Here is a 17401-nt window from a genome sequence, read left to right as displayed (position 1 = left end):
TGAACAAAGCTTTGAATTTATTGTATATGAGAGAAGGAAGTATTTCTCATCTAGAACCTGCCATCTAAATAGGAATACTCACCCTGCTGCAACTGCAGGAGGGATGACCAGGACAAGTTTAAGTTGTGCTTCACGCAGAGCTTCAGAAAGGTGAATGAGCAAGTGAATCAACTCCCTGAAATATAAATGCATTGTCAGAGGGAAAGGAAGTGAAACTGGTGCTATATATCAGTAAGAACAAGTTTAACAGTAGAAATAATTGAAAAGACCCAGCTGCTAAGAGAGCCCAACAGTTTGTAGCAAATGACAATAGCAGAAGACCGATCAGAGGTTTACCCTCCTCAAGGACTAAGAACACTGAACTGTTGGAGACAGTCTTAGTTTTATTGGAACTGATGATCACCTTGGGGCTAAAACGTTTCCTAGTTTTATTTTCATCTAACTATGCGTTGTTAGCATGTAAAACCAGCATACCTTATCAAAGCAGGTCACTTCTTGAGATCATATTAAGTAAAAGGAATTAGCTCAACAGAAGAACCAAACACTGTTCTGAAACAGGCAGCTGTTGAATAGATTCAAGTTGCCACTGTATTACTACACATGAGGTCTTAGAATTTGTAAAGGTCTTTCACAGCAAGACATGCAATCTTCAGGGATATTTCTGAGGCCTGTGTTTAGAGATATTTCTGCTACTGTTTTTTCCTGTGTATAATCTTTTTGTTTCTCAATACATTACTGAATAGCTACAAAGTAAGTGTTTGACAACATCATATCTGGAAGTATCACCTTCCATATGCATAATTTAAAAACTTTCACAAGAGCTGATTTTCAAATCCGTATTCTAAGCACATCAATAGGAAAATAAATTCTAAAATTCTCATGCAAACCATTTTTAGCCTTCGTTATTTGAAGGGTAATGTTAACAGAAAATCCTTCAGAGACAGACTGTTGAAACAAAACCATTTAATGGCTATTGTTATCTTAGGAGTCAAATATTACCTTAAATTTGCACTATAAATATGGCCCTTCTGTGTGCCTTCCTTAAGTCATCTGATTTTCCAGAACAAAGTCAACTTTCATATTTACGCACTGGTGGGTCCTCAAAGGCAGTCAGGCAGATGTTAGCACAGAATTCTAGATCTGTTCAGAATTATGCTTAAATCTGAACGAAGTAGAAAGCAACTTCATGACCCATTCCAGTAGGTTAAACGTGCTAAACCAGGAAAAGCAGGATATACATAAGCAATCTTCCAGGTTGTTTGTTCCACTTAAACTGGATTAGACCTGAAATTTCAGAAACAACTTTTGGTACTGTCATGCCTTTCAAGGCATTATCATCCTAGAGATATTCTTCTGAAATCATTGACGTTCCCATATGATTATCCATCACAGTAATGATGCTTGACTTGCACATTGTAGACACTATCCAAAGGTAACCAAGTATTTTCATTTTCCCTGAAATGATTTAATGCCTGATGAAAGCTTCCTAAGGGTACTACAGAAGCCATTACTCTAAAAATCCTGGCAAACAAACAAAGCAAGTTTTACTACTTTCCCAATACCATCAGTATTTTGTGCTTACAATTTTGAGAGCTGGCTGTGCTGAACAGCTCTTGACGAAGAACTGTCACACTGCCACCTACATTTTCTCTTCCAGAAGGAGGCATGAGATTACAGGAATCAGCTTTTCATCTGTGCAGCAGGTACTTCTACCATGCTTGCTCTGGGAAAGTAACAGCTTTCCCTCCCGTCTCCTTATCATATGCATTCCACATTAAGTGTGTCGCTATTCAGACAAATCAATTACAGCAAAGAAAAATCCTTTTCCATATGAACGCATTAGCAATTACAACACTAAACTAAACAGACATTTATTGCCTCCAACATACTCATCATGGCACCCATATGATATAATCTTATCAAAAACTTGTCATGGAATGAAGTGACACACTTCACTCAGAGAGGCAGCAATATGTTTATTGGTATAAAACAGCAATTTAACAAAGTTTGATAGTAAACAACGCAACAGTTGTTTAACAAGATTCAATGGCAAGATACACTTGATCGTTTACTGCACAGAGGACAGGGTCAGACAAAACTGTCAGGACAACCCTCCCATTGAGTCATGATATTAAAACTATCTAAGCCTTCTTTCCCACTGCTTTGTATCTCACGGCTAAGTGACCTTTTTAACTAATTATGCCCAAACTACAGTATGGTTGTACCCTTTATTAGCCATCAAAGATACTACATATAAGATAAATTTGACCAAGGATTCAAATCCTCTGGCACTGAGATCATTCTGCATTGTTTATCGGCAGTGATCTCTCTTCTCTGCCTGGCTGCCTTTGTTAGCTGTAGGAACTGAGACCTCTACACCATGCAAAACATTTGCTGACTTTACATTTTTTAGAAAGTAAGGGGACAAAAGGAGGGGCAGGATAGAATAAAAGAACCTAACATAGGTCCAGAGCAAGACAGCATCTTTTTCAATCAGAAACAAAGCTAACACCCTTGCTCCAACTTTGCATCTTCACATATCTGCCTCAGAGCCTAAAATTTTGCTATCCAGACAGCAATGCTCTGAAGCATAAGAAAAGCAGTTGGGATTATTTTGAAGCAGATGCAGAGAAAAAAAAGAAGAATTCAAGCAAATATGAAATTGAAAGCTTCCCCTTCTTTGGCAATATCAGACACTGATGGTTAGCCAGCACAGGTAAAAATGAATCCACAAAAGCCAGGACATACCCACAAAAACAGTAGCTGCACAAAAGTTGTTATATATTAAAACTAGAAAGACATACAGCATAGAACCACAACTTACAACTGTAAAGGATAGAGATTTGTGGCCTGATAAAGGGGCAGGAGTACAGTCTGGATTGCTGGTTTTATTTTGTAGCTGGCAGACAGGAGTCAACTAAACAGACTCCACCAAAATGGCCACTTCCCCTCCTCCTGTCACCAAATCCAAGCAGTTTAATTTTGGCCAAAAATTAATTAGCTTCAACCTGGAGGAGGTCGGGAAGAAAAGGGGTAGCTGAACAACTGCAGATTCTTGATCAAGTAACCCAGATTAACATCTACTCACTAACCTGTCAAACCAGGATTCTGGGCCCTGAAAACCTTCTAGCAAATCAGACAGGATTAATGATCAAAGATTGATTTATCCATTTGTCAGCCAAGAAAGATTATGTAAATCAAATGCAAACTCTTCCCCTCTCCCCCGAACAGCAATAGCAGAAAGCTCATTTATTGTGCTAGAAATTAAAACTTCACTGTGTCCCAACAGTACTTTCCAGTGTTTTAAATGCAATATTCTCCCATATTCCACTGGTAATTTTGAAAGAAAAGCTACTGACATTTTAAACACTATAATGAGGTGCCGGCAAGCAGGAATAAAATCAATCTTCCTGAAAAGGCTTTGTTAAATATTTACCAGAGATTTCACCATTGTCAAATTTAACTTCAGAGTAGCTACTAAAACACTGGCAGCTTTAAGACTCTATCTCGAGCTAATTAAGGTCTACTTCATCCCTGCTATTTCAGGCTTTCTATTATCACTACTTGGTCGGTCAATTTTCCAAGTGTTCATGATTTCAAAGCATCCTGCCATCTATAAAGTGTGCAGACCTCCAAATTTTCATCACCCAAGTTTTCCAGGAAGCTTGTTTTTTCAGAACTCCCTTTTTCCAGCACCACTAGTCTATTGTGTCTGAGACACCTTGTAGTACAGTTTACTTCAACGCACAAGAGTGGGCTGTAGGTATGTTTGAAAAACCTTGCAGAAGACACATAAGACTGTTATATCCTTCCCTTCAGTTACATGACCCTTCAGAACTCTGCAACTTCCCAACTCAGCCACTTTTTTTGCACAAGTTGGTAGTCAGTACTCCCTGAAATTTATGCCTTATCAAGAAAATTGGACAGAATAAAGCTGTCTACTTCAAGAAGAAATTGTCCTTTTGTGCCATTTCATTGCCTAGTTAATACCAAGAAATCGGAGTGAATTACGGGAAATCTTTGATTAATAGATTAATTTTTCAAGGACTAACATGAAGGATAGAACTGCCAGAAGAGCTTTTTGCTCCTACACTCCTACCAACATTAATAAGATGTCTGAAGGTCATCTTCTGCATGATACCAAATGCCTGCAGCACGTGGTGACAAAAAGGAAAAAAATCACGTTTTTCAGATGAATTCTGTGTGATGGCAGTGCCATCTGTCAGCTAATGCCAGACTGATCAGAATAACGTGCACTTTTATGTATGCTGTGAGATTCTGATGGTATATTCATGCCTTCTTCACAATATGACACAGGTCTCTTGGGAAAAAAAACCCAACACCCAAAAAACCCACAAGTGAGATTAGCGAGAGAGACATCATCATGTCTAGCTGTTAACTAAATAAGCAGGAGAACCTTTGCTTGCTCAGTTATCTCAATATTTCTGCCAAGTGCATTTCTAAACTTAAATGCCACAGGATGAATAACTCAGAATATTTTATTGCAAAATCAGTCAAGAAAGTTTTAGATAAAAGACAGTTATTTAGTTAAGAAGCAAGTTTAAACTATAAGATGCAGTAAAAGACATTAGAATTGAGGTATCATCTGCACAGGATATCTAGGCTGACTTAGATTTTTGTTAGGAGACCAAGTTCCTGTACATTGGAATAAAAGATGGGAAGCTGAATACTTTTTCACCACACAATGATTGTCAGCATGAGAAAAGGCAACATCATTTAGATGCAGTCTTTCATGTCACATTAAATTGGACCTCACTGTAATTTGCATATCAATAATTCTATTCCCAGAAATCACAGGAAAGGGACACCAGTACTATAGAGGGTATTTCAAATATCTGTATTAGATGTCTACAGGAGCCTGAACTGCTCAGCATAAATCCCCTAAAACTTAGGTCCACACATACATATCAAGCCAATTCAGGTTCTTCAGATAGAGGTGGTACTTCATGAACAGCCAGAGACCAGGCTGCTTAAGATACCCAACATGAAACCAGGCAGCTATATTTAGGCACGTAATTCTCTTACATAAAATTTACACTGTTGGCAAAATCAATGCTTAAATGAATACGCCAAAGAAAGCATCACAAAGGATTGACAGAATTTAAGACTTCAGTCTGCTGACCGTTAGAGGGCAATTCTAATCCCAAACCAGAACGATCAGAAAATTTTTTGTTCTTGAAAACAAACAAAACCAGATTAAGTTAGTTCTGCTTAAGATGTAAAACAGAAGATACACGGTGAGCCTGAAACCACAGAATTTTGTGTTGTAGTGAATACCAGCCACATAACTTCTTAGCAACATTTCACCTTATCTGTAATGCCAGCTAGGACAAAGAAGAAACTGAAAGCTCTTTTTAGATAACTCGTCAGGCCTTGCAGGAAGGTTTTTCACTCATTTCTAATGTTGCAGCGAGTACATACATACACACACACACAAAAAAAAAAAAAGAAAAGAGAAGAAAATAACCAAGATTTTCTAGAAACAACTAAAGGGCTGATAGGGCTTGTCTAAATCTGCCTCATTTTAAAGTTCAGTGATCACAGGTTCTTAAAGAGGCTGGTCACAGGACATATGGGTTACAGAACCTTTGCACACTTACACAGCTTTTGCACTGTTACCCTGTTATATGGAGATACTTACAAAATTAACTGTCATAAGGTCCTTAGGCAACCTGTGTTTCAAGCCCCAACATAGAGATAACTGGGAGAGCATGTGTTATGAAGATGTCATCATGCCTTTTTAATCCAACAAAAAACCATGTTCAGCTATTGAAAAAGGGACACTTGCTCAGCTGAGTTCCACTGAGTAGAGTTTCAGCTGCAATTAAACCAGCTTTCTGATATATGAAGTAGTGCTTAAATCATAACCCAATTCATTAGTAAGTTAGGACACTAATTTGCAAGTTTTCAGATTCTTTTGCAGACTCACCTGCCTCAAGAAATATTGGTGTACTTTGCTGGAAAGTACCACTAAACACTTTTTAGAGAGAAGATGCTGATTTTGTAGCTCAAACACCATACCAAGCTCAGGTGTCCCACAAGCAAATCCCCCCTCTCTGGTCATTTTAGGACTGATAAAGTAACCTGTACTATATTAAGTGTTCCTGCACCCCTAAGGTAGTGCACTGGATGCGATTATAGATCTTTTCCATAACACTATCAAAAAAACCCTCAACAGGAAGCATTTCCACAGCCTTCCCCTCAACACAGGTACATGAAAAGATACACTAGAATAACTGAGTGCCATTTTATTATTTATTAATTTAACAGCTAGGTATCTATTTAATTTTGGTTCTGAAAAATGAAAGCCATCATGATTCTAAGTGAAATATTTTCCCTATATCCATACCGCCTCTCTGCCATTTCAGAAGGCAAGCTGGCAGCTGCAGCATATTCCCAGATATTTTTATGCACCTATGTTGAGTCTCAATAATGTGTTGCTAACTGCTTATGTGAGACTATTCCTTGTATTTCAGAAAAAAATAATCAACTGATCTGGAATTTTCTTTATAAACTAGAAAATGTTCACACTAAATAGGAACAAATTGTATTAGCTAGGCAGGTCTGCTTGTATTGTGAAGATAGCTCTGGAAGTAATTTGAAGGCAGACTATTTGTTCCTAGGAGCACCATTGTGATCTTTTGTTCCTTTACCTAAAAGTAGGTTAAGCTGCTTTCATGTGTTTGACCTTGAAGAATCCGAATCGTGAAAGCCTATGCTGTGTACCTAACAGTTAACACTGATGCTTTAGATGGAGTGTGCACAATTGCTTTTCTATGAGCACTTCACATCTCCAAAGGATTAGGGGTCATCACTGTCTCAACACCTACCTGTCAACTGACCCCCACCTCCCAAGGTTAAGGACATGCTTTACTACCGGTGTCTGTCACCTCCGAAAGACGTCACTCGACAAGGCCTGTCGGGGATGACTCGCGTTACAACACCGCCACTCTGTGGGCTAAAGAGCTCATGGGCTGCTCCGGTTCTTTCCTGGCAGGGACAAGTGAAGCAAGAGCCTGTCCATGCTTACCCATTTATCAGGAATAACTCTGCTCTGCTATTCAAAAGTAAATTAACAGATCCCAAAAACAGTATTCTGTGCAATAAAAATACAAGATTGCCAAGGTGCTAAGTTCACCTAATTCTTCCCCTTAAAGGTCTGTTCAAAGCACCTGTCCACTCCAAAAAAACATTAATAGGGAAAACCCCTGGGGCACTGGATACCCAAGACATCCAGCTTTAGAGCAAGTGATAAACAAATTGACTTAATCTCAAAACGAAGACACTGGTCCCATAACTTACAAGCATCATGAGACAAAATCTTAACGTAATGATGCACTTCTACTTTCACAAAACAACTGTTACTCCACACGCAGGCTTCAGCTTGCTGCCAAGACTAGCCTTACTCAGAATGTTTGTCTTCAGGAGGCAAGCCCAACACAAGGTGTTTTGCAGGTTAAACACCCTAACCATTTCTAGGGGACTGGCAATAAGGGGGGGGGGGGGGGGGGGGTGTAGAAAACAAACAAAAAACAATCAAAACCAAAAAAACCCAAACTCGTCTTGAAGAGGAAGAAAACCTGCAGTTTGTAACTTCTGCTTCTATTCATGTTTTTCTGCCAAACATCATTTTTAGTTAGGATAATCCTGAAGTCTTGTTCACAGATGGCCAAATATGATCAAACTTTACTGACTCAGAGCAAAGCAGGCAGCTACCATTCTGCTCCAGGAGAATAAACTTCTCCGTCTCTGAAGTTATTGAAAATACTTCCCACTCCTGTCTACCAGTAACAGACAGAATATGTAGGGGAAGGACAGAAGCACCACTGAAGTAACACTCAGGTACTGAAGGCTAGAGCAACTACGCAGCAGTACCTCCTCTAGTACAAACAGCTCTTATCACGCAAAATGGGACAAGCAATGCTCTTTTGAATCAGCTTTACTCCTGGCAAAGAGTAAAATTTTACTATGCCACAAGTAAATTCATCCTGGAGCTAATAAAAAAAAGTACGTGTTGTGGTGTTGTGCATTGTTCATGTGTGTCATTTGCAATACAGCACTTTGATGCTACTGTTCTTAAATTATCTTTAGCAAGTCTTAAAATTACAGTACAGTCTGTCTTTCATGTCAGTTAACCAATAGGAAGAGCATCGATTTTACTGAAGTACAGTAAGCACAGGTAGACAAACTGACCACTGCGCCCAACCTCTGACTGGCAGTTACTAATTGCCTAAATCACCTTATTTGCCACCTTAAGACATTGCAATAGGTTCAGAGCTCAGTAGAGAGATCAACTCTTAGGAACTGCCTGGCAAATTACATAATTATGAGCAAGAGCGTATAGCATAAGGAATATTCATTCCAGCACAAATGGTGGAGCCCCTGACAAGGCTACAAAGACTCTGCAGTTTCAATTCTTTGTTCTCAAGTGTTCATTTTATAGGGAAAAGGTAAGACTCCATTAACAGCACACTCAGTTCCAGAAGTAACTATTATATGCCATCCATCAGTAACACTCGCCCTAAACAGAATAACCTGAAGTAGCCATTTCAGAAAGTTGAAAGTCTTCCATAATGAAGCCTGTATCCTGTGGAGCCTTCTTTTAAACTTACTTTTCCCCCAGACATTTTAGGCAATAGAGAGCTGGTAGGCATACTGTGCTTTAGGGAATGGATGCCTGAATTTCCTGAGGGAACTAACACAAAAAGTTTGGTATCACTGCACTGAATCATTCATTTCACCACACGCTCTGCCTTTTCTTCCTGAAGCACCTTGACTCTATCCATGGTGTTAAGCCAGCCAAGCAGATTTTGTTCAAGGAAAACAGATTAGAATATGTCAGGAAACAGCTTAACATGGATAAGCTTTTTAGGTTTAGCAGCTACAATAAATGCAGACTCACTGAAACCTCATAGTGGAGCTACCAATAGGTAGATCAGCTACTCCAGCGTTCAGAATACATTGTGCTTGCAAGAACTGGAAGCCAGTTGCTCCCTAGATTTGCTTCAGGTTGGAGATTTTGTGTTTAGTACCTCTAAAAGATCTCCATATAAAGATCTGGAAGGTTTCCTAATCAACTCAAATCTGGTAGTCTTGAAAGTATCCCATACTTCCATGCTTCACCCAGTAACCCAAACCAATCAATGTTACAAAGGCCAGGGTCAACATCTGAGTAAGCAGGCAGTTGAGGTATCCTCTTCACCCTTGTACAACAGTAACGTCTTACAGAACTCAAGTATGAAAGGCTAATGTGGTCTGCCAGGTCCACTATGAAGATTACTATGTAATTTTGAGCTCATGTGGAGTGGAGTAGACTCTTCTACTTCATTCTAAGATAACTGGAACAATCTTTAGTTGTCCTAGAATGAAGTGTCTCTATTTATAATGACAAATTAGAAACATGCTTTAAAAGAGCAGATTTTTAGGAACTGCATCCTAGAGACTTATACTCACGTTTGCTTTTGATTTCCCAGCTGACTCCAAACTTCAACTACAAAACCATCAAAATCTTCATTCTAAATAAAGGGAGTTGAAACAATATACACTTAATTACCATGCTTACTCATTATGCTTGTATCAGAGATGATAATACAGCACACAACTACTGTAGTTTTTCTTGTATTATTACAGGTTGAACATACTTTGTATTCTTATAGCAGCTTTTGTCTTTAATGCAGCATTGCATGAAATAGAGAAGCACAAATTATTTAATAGACATGTAAAAGTTTAAAATCTCTGTTATTTATCCATGACTTCTACTGCTACAGGATAAAATATCAGATCGGAAAAATTCAGCCACTGATGAGAGATGGTTGTTAAGCAAATCAGTTGACACACATTTACATGTATATTGGGAAAAAAAATCCTCATGAGCTCTTGAGTCTAAAGACACAAATGCTAACTTGGCATAGGTATGGTTCCAAACATCTCTCACAATTAATCTCACTTGTGACAATTTATGTTTAGCATGATCACGATACTGCTGTACTTGTGTACTCTTTCCTTAAGAGGCCAGCTGTTACTGAGGACCCAACATTGATGTAAAACAAATTTTAAGAAACTATTCAGTTTACACCCATCTTCCTCTAGAGGACCTTAAGTTTTCTTTACACTGTGCAGCAAGTGAGAAAACTTATTCTGACAGTAATTAAGCAGGCTGCCATGCATCAACCACTAAAGATGAATGTCTTTCGGGTGCAACTTCTCTAGTCCTACACATGTATAGCCATTAGCTAAGGGGCTGCCCAGAAAACCTTAGCCAACAGTGATCATTCCCTATGGTAAATCCTCTTCTCTCTCCACCCTCTTAACATTTTAAGAAAACTGGTTCATCAGACCTGAGCAAAACTGTACAGTAACAGGCATTCAGTGAGTTAGTCTCGGTATTGTGTGGCGTGTTTAGCTCCAGCACACTGAGCCTGAACATACTCCTGTAACACAGCGAACAGCACTCACTGCGCCTGTGACCCTTTTCCTCTCTATCAAACAATGCCACTAACCAGTTTAGCCCCTGCTTAATAGATTTATTATTTTAATAGAAGCATGAAAAGAAAGCAGTCTGCTCACTATGCGACCTCCATGTGAAGTTTATCAGGTACCCACTACTGCCTCAGTCACATTCAGCCTGTCAGCTGTTTGGAACAGGTTTTATCAATCACAATTTATAGCAGGCAAAAGTCACCAGTGCAGCTGCCAACAATAACTTAATAAGGTGACGTTGATCAGACTTATGTAGCATGACTTTAGACTGCACTCAAGCATTGCTATACTTTGTATTTACGGGATTTGGACACATGCTAGGACACACTATTAAGAATCCTGGTTAATTATTGTTTTGAGCAGAATTTTGTAGAACATAAAACTACTGAAAATGAGAAAACACCCATTACAAAAGGAATCAAATATCAAACTATTTCATAAGCATTAGAAAAAAGTTTTTTACCTTGGCTAGTAGAACCATGCTCTTGGAAAGCTCCTCTATCTCATCCTCACTGCCAAACACACTCTCAAAGTCCTGGTAAGTCCAGCCATCAAACAAAATTCGAGGCACTATCAAGCAAAGTTGTCAAACAGTACTGAAAATCAAGAATTTATTATCTACACCAGAATACTTGTGCAGAAACAGAATACAGCAGACACAAGGAGAGATGAACATATTCCATGGCTAAGATCATTGCTCTTTTACTCTGACCAACTTCAGCAGCACAGATAAATTGACATTGTAGAACATTCTTCTTCATTTTATGCTTAGTTAAAGGTCAACACTGATGCAAGTTTTAAGAAAAGACACCTTCACTCGACTGAACCATCTTAACTGAACTACCACTTAGGGCCCCAAGAAAAGTCTTAAAAAGAACACCAACAGGAGAAAGCAATCTTTCTGTAAGTTGTGCATCTTTTCTACCACAAGAGGAGGATAGAATAGTTCACCTCAAACTCTGATTTACTCTTTGGTACACAGCCCTATATTACATCACTCTTCTACTCGTCTCAAGACCCTATGACAAACTTTGGAAGACACAGGCACTTGAGCTCGTGTGATTTCATGAATGGACAATAGTTAGAAAAACTACTGTTGGAACAGCTGATAATCACGCACACTGGAAAACCCAACAACTCATACAGAGCTATGTCTAAGCCCTTTCTAACTACCAAGGATGTAGAAGAGTGTTAGAAGAATTGAGAGATTTCAAAGGCTTTATCATCTGGCAGCTGAAATAAATATCCGAGCACTCAATTTTTCTAATGCATTCCAGGTTTCATACTCCCTTCTGAATCAGGAAGGGTTTCACAGCTCCACAGAATTCTTGCTATAGACAAATGTTAGCAGTTTTACCTCTACAGCAATGTTCGTCATTTTGCCTAAAGACACACACCATGGCACAACCCTTGAGTTCCCAGCTTCAAGGGGAGAAGAGCCAATGGAAGACTTTTCAACCGTCATGCAAGAAAGTCTGATTGACTCGTATGTGGATTATTATTTTTTCCTTTTTAACGAAGCAGAACCCCTGAGCAACAAGCTTGAAGATGCCCCCCCCCCCCCCCCCCCCCCCAGGTAAGCCCTTAGTGTTATACACAAAGCACCCCTCCAGAGAGGGCCCCATGACCCAGGGTTTAACCAGGGACCAGACACTGAGGCAAAACATTAGGGCACCAACCATTAGGATGAACACTTCAGTTATTTAACTACAGTTCACTGGTTTTATTTTTCTTCTCAGAACTCTTCCTGTATGCAACTATGCTAAGGTAACCTTCCTTTCTCCCATATACACCTGGAACAAAGCCTTCTTTTGGTCTGCTAGTAGTTAAAGATGATAAAAACCAAACAAACATAAAACAGGGGCTCACCTATTCTGATGGTTTTGGAAGTTTTTCTGACATCTTTCATCCAGCCTGTCAAACAGTATGATGTAAGAGAACAACTGTTAAAATTAAGTGATGTTGACAATGACAACTTATTTTTAACCATTCTTGAAGTAATGGAGCATAGTTTCATTATATATCTTCCTGCCATAGACTACTAGTTCACAACCACAACAGATGAAACATCCTGTGATCCACAGAGTTTGAAGCTATTCACCTCCACCACAGCATAACCAACATTTACTACAACCTTACAATAGTCCCTACCCAGCCCCTCCCTACTGCTTACAGTTCTGCCCTATCATAGAAACTATCTTACTACCTACTCAGAATACTTCTGTAGTCACCAAGCATCACCTGGGAAGAATTTTCTTTAATTTTTTTTTTTTTAAAGATGGTACTTTCAAGTGTCCCATCTACTCTTGGCAGTCATTGCGCTAGAATAAGTTTTGTTAGCAAGCGCCAACACAGTAAGAATCACAGCTGTTTCAAATGAGATCCATGTTCAATCAAGTTGAAAACTATTAAGTACTTAGTTATTTAAGAACATACTAGCTAAAATCTGAACTTGCTGCCAGTTTCTTGACAGTGAAGGAAAAAATTCTTTTCAGATGAAATTTGTTTTCCATTCCCAAAACAAATTCACCCCAAGGTTTTTTTGCAAAAGGAAAAAAAACCCCAAACCTACAATAGGTATACAACTGCACAGTGCAAACACCAAAGACTGTTTCTGCCTGTACAGATTCTTTGTTCCTTCCTTTTTTCAAGAGGGGATGTGTAGACAGCCTGGTGGAAAAGCCGATCTTTCTACTTGCTCTTTGGACAAATAAACTATGTTCACATGTGGAAGCAGGTGGGGACAGAAAGAAGTTCACTGTGAAGATTCACCATAAGGCAGAGCCAGGAAAACCCACATGCATATATCACCAAAGCTACGTAGTCTGCAACAAGACCAGTAATCTTACTTTCAACGCATATTCAAAGAAAAAGAAAATAATACCTTTATCAGCATCATGGAGCCCAGTGAACTGGAACCTTTCCTTCCCTCTCCTTTTCACTTGTAACCAGACTGGTGAGATTAGTGTAAATTTGTTTCCAAATATTTTAGCAATGTCATAGCCATGGCTGTTCCACTTGAAAAGAAAGAAGAAGAAAAAAAAAAAGTGAGAGGCTCAAAAGCAAAAAATATACTTTTGACCAATACAAGTTCTTTAGCACAAATGTTATCATTTGCTGGATCCCCACTTGTCAGTTCAAGGAAACATCCTGAGACATTATTTTTATTTAAATAAGAAAGTACCTGGAAACTGTGATCGCTACATGAAAGGTAATCTTCAAATCATGTAAGCTCAGGTGAACTACAGGTATTTACACACAGATTCTAACACAGTATTGAATTTTCAGGCTCTGCATTTATGTTCAAGACAACTTGTGAAACAAGTAAAAAGCATCCTCTAAACAAAAGGAATAAACATTTATTATTCAAGAAAGGATGTTATGAATAACAGTAAGACTGGAGAACAAAAGAGATTACTTTGACAGCAGCATAAATTTTTACTGCTTATTTAGAAGGTTCAGGTTGGTAGCCGCATGGTATGAGGACACTTGGTAACTCTCCTGTTCAGACTTTACTGCAACTTCGGATGGCTCACCAAGGACAAGATCATACTGCCATCTCTGTTTTATGTGAGAAGAAACCAATATGACCTAGATAGATATCCTATAAGAGATGGATGAGAGAACAAGAGTTTGAGACCACCTGAATCCCAAGCCAGCTCTCAAATAATCCTCTGGCTATTTGACCAGAAATTCCTATTATTATAGAATGCTTTTAAAACAGGGATGCAAGATTAGCACAGTCTGCTGCATATTCATTCTAAGCACCGATTGTATTCATTGTATTAACTTACAGGTGTAATATATCCCAGAACATCTCCCAAGAAATGTCTTTCCTTCATCTTCTTGGAGCAGTAACTTTTGTGTTCCAGTATTATATCCTTTGCCTTTGGATCCACAACTACTAGCCCCCGGTCCTGCACATTTTTATCAGAATGCAGCGTCTGGGGGGAGAAGACAGTTTTTAGAACCAGCTATATGAAGCAGCCACTTTCAATAGCAACATACTTAAAAAAGAGAAAAAAAGTCACAGCATTAAACTCTGAGCACTCCTTTTAAATGATGCAGAACAGTTTGATTTAAAACTGGAAAGTGCTCAGAAATGATTTGTCATCATCAGTAAATTTACTGAGTTTGCAAGGCAAAAAGCATATAAACAAAACAAAGCAAACCAAGGCGTGGTAAGACTAAAGAACATCATTCACCACAGCTGACTGTGCACTGCTCTCTATTCAATGCTTTCAGGCACCTTGCCTCCAAAATGATAAAAAAGGGGTTAGGAGTTCTTAATCAACAATTTGAAGATGACCTTTACATTAGATATATTTCAAATTGAGTATGCTGCCTTGTGGTTACTGAAGGCCAAAGTTCTGAACACCTGTCTTGAAGGAAGATCTGCTTCGACTAAAACAGCACAAACAGTTTTAGCAGACAAGAGTGAGAAGGCCTAATAAAGTGCACATGGTGAGTAGGTAGAAACCATCTATTGATTCAGGATAAGGACTTTAGGGATAAGACCTGTCTTAAGACTTTGCATTACCCTCACTAACTGCAGACTAGATTTTCTTGCTAGTAGACACTGAGCAAGCAAGCACTACAAACAATGAGATGTATCTGCATAATGAAGAAGTAACGATACTTGTAATTTAAGGGAGAGGATTTTAACATGTCTACTTTCTTACCTAATGAGCTTAGCAATGATAAGTATATATACTCAGTATATGCACTAGTAAATATACTTCCTCTCCATGCATACCCTTTCTCTTGCACTGCTGTGCCTTCTTGCAGTTTTGAAAGAAAACAGGAAGCAAACAAGAACACACTCAGCAAGTTAAGAGAGAATTCAGCGTGTTGGCTCCATTTGCTCAGATTCCTACAGAACTCCGAATCATTTCTGCCTGCAAAGGAACTCCAGGTTAGAAAGCTCTTCAAACTCTTCTATGAGGATACAGGCTTCCCATTGGCAAGGCTGAGTACACCTCTCCTTCCACCAGTAAATGACCTAGTGCTCTTGGCCCAAACTACTGCTCCCCACCCCTCTCTCCAAAGGGATGGAAGCACATCTCCTTTAGCTATGCAAGAGGGGACAAAAACTTCCTGCTTCTGCAGCTTGCATGGGGGATTAAAGCTCCAGAAGTCTACACGATATTGGTTCAAGGACTGAATCATTTGTGACACTCACAAAAGCTAAAGACGAGCAACTTCAGGTAGTCTTATTGTGAACATAAGCTTCAACACAAACACATGGTTGCTTTTAACACGGTTTTGACAGAATGAGAGTCCATTTACCAAAGTTCAATTAATTCACTGCACATGTCAGAAAAGATGAGCATTTCAGCTCTTTCTCTTACCTTTTCTTCCAGCTTTTTTGCAGCACTTTTCTTTGTATCTGTTTTTGACAGGGTACCTTCAGCGAGCCAGCAAATCACAGTAAGAGAAAGTGAAGTATAGACAAGCTTCATGATGCTTTTCCCCATGTCAGCTTTCTCCTGCCCTGAAAACATAAGGGTTCAGATCTCTGAACGAAAGAATATAGCAGTTTCTTGCCTAAGAAAAGTCAAGCAATTGTCTTATCTTCTGCCCTCTAGAATCAGACTTACTAAAGCAGTACTGTTTTAACAGTGCTTTTGGTCTTCTAACACTTCTTGGATCCAGATGGCAGGGTAAAAGCTGAATTGCTATACCATTTGAAATTCACTATTAATAATAGTTAAGGTATCGTGCTTCTACTTTGACTTCAAGGTCACTGGTAACCCTTTTGTTTTCCATATCCTAAAAAATAGGACAAAGCAGGTTGCTCTTGATAGCATCTAGTCTGGGCTGTCTAGCCTGGCAGGATCTATAAACTGCTGCAGAGAGGAACAATTGAGAGCCTGAAGAGTCAATGCAAGTCTTAACTATTTGGACAGGATATCAATTCTTCCAGAAGCTGGTATATATTGATTTGGAAGTGTTTAATTTCACTTTCAGAAACAATTAGCAACAGCATCCACTTCCCTGAAGAGAAGTTAACGTTTAACAGCTTAAGAACAGAAGTTTTAAAAATATCACTGAACTCTAATTAGATATCAGAATGTGCTCATTTCCTTGACATGATCATATCCATCTGGCAATTAGTGGTAAGTCAACATTCACTCCTAGATCTATAGGAAGCACTGACCCTGTGACAAAATGGTTTCTGCCAGTGACAATCCAGTATTGACTCTTGGTTGCAACCTTACTTTAATAATTTTTTCCTTAACATTGGTTTAGTGAAAATTAAGTAGACAGCATCACTTTACTACATGAAGATGAATTGGTCAAACTTTAAATGCTCTTTATGGAAATCATAAGCATGAATTTGGCAAGCTTTACATAACTAGTTCCCCATAAAATTTTTCTTCTGCAAACCTTCCTTCATCTTTCTTTTAATTCTCCTCTAACTAAACTGAGTAGAAATATACAAGCTTGGCACTCTTGTTTATTTCCTGTGTCACCGCAAAATGTGACAAATGACAAAAATCGATGACTGACTCATTATTTCCTTGTTCAACTGGTACTACGGACAACCTAAGGTTTAAAACATCTTTTGACGAACTGATCTGAAGCCCAGGTTTCTCTCAAACCCAGATCACAAATGTTGTTTAGACTCATAGAATCATTTATATTTGAAAGGACCTTTAAGATCATCAGGGCCAACCGTTACCCATGACTAACAAGCCCACCACTAAACCATTCCACTAAGCACCACATCTACACATTTTTAAAACACCTTCAGGGATGGTGAGTCCACCACCTCCCTGGGCAGCCTGTTCCAATGCTTGACCATCCCTTCAGTGAAGAAGTTTTCTTTAATATCCAGTCTAAACCTCCCCTGGCACAACTTGAGGCCATTTCCTCTTGTCCTATCACTTCTTATCTG

The 17401-nt window shown here is 38.9% G+C and overlaps 1 protein-coding gene across 10 annotated transcripts in view; it reads right to left on the bottom strand.

The window, feature by feature from the left end:
- Positions 1-17401, bottom strand: part of CHID1 (chitinase domain containing 1) — a 127473-nt gene that overhangs the window by 103073 nt on the left and 6999 nt on the right. For 6 of the 10 annotated variants that reach the window (XM_055814219.1, XM_027785035.2, XM_027785029.2 and 3 more), the window contains 7 exons: positions 15852-15994; positions 14295-14444; positions 13385-13517; positions 12370-12414; positions 10964-11070; positions 9475-9536; positions 83-175 (listed from right to left, as the gene is read on the bottom strand). In XM_055814219.1, the coding sequence (XP_055670194.1) occupies positions 83-175; positions 9475-9536; positions 10964-11070; positions 12370-12414; positions 13385-13517; positions 14295-14444; positions 15852-15977 (716 nt within the window). In that variant the 5' untranslated portion in view covers positions 15978-15994. Of the gene's footprint in view, positions 1-82; positions 176-9474; positions 9537-10963; positions 11071-12369; positions 12415-13384; positions 13518-14294; positions 14445-15851; positions 15995-16100; positions 16268-17401 lie in introns of those variants that run through there. The other 4 variants (XM_055814217.1, XM_055814218.1, XM_027785030.2 and 1 more) reach the window with 3 other exon arrangements.

Source organism: Falco peregrinus, chromosome 9 (assembly GCF_023634155.1).
Source record: "Falco peregrinus isolate bFalPer1 chromosome 9, bFalPer1.pri, whole genome shotgun sequence".
Lineage (NCBI taxonomy): Eukaryota > Metazoa > Chordata > Aves > Falconiformes > Falconidae > Falco > Falco peregrinus.
The sequence above is the reverse complement of the archived record's forward strand: the minus strand, read 5'-3'. Positions and strand labels throughout refer to the sequence as shown.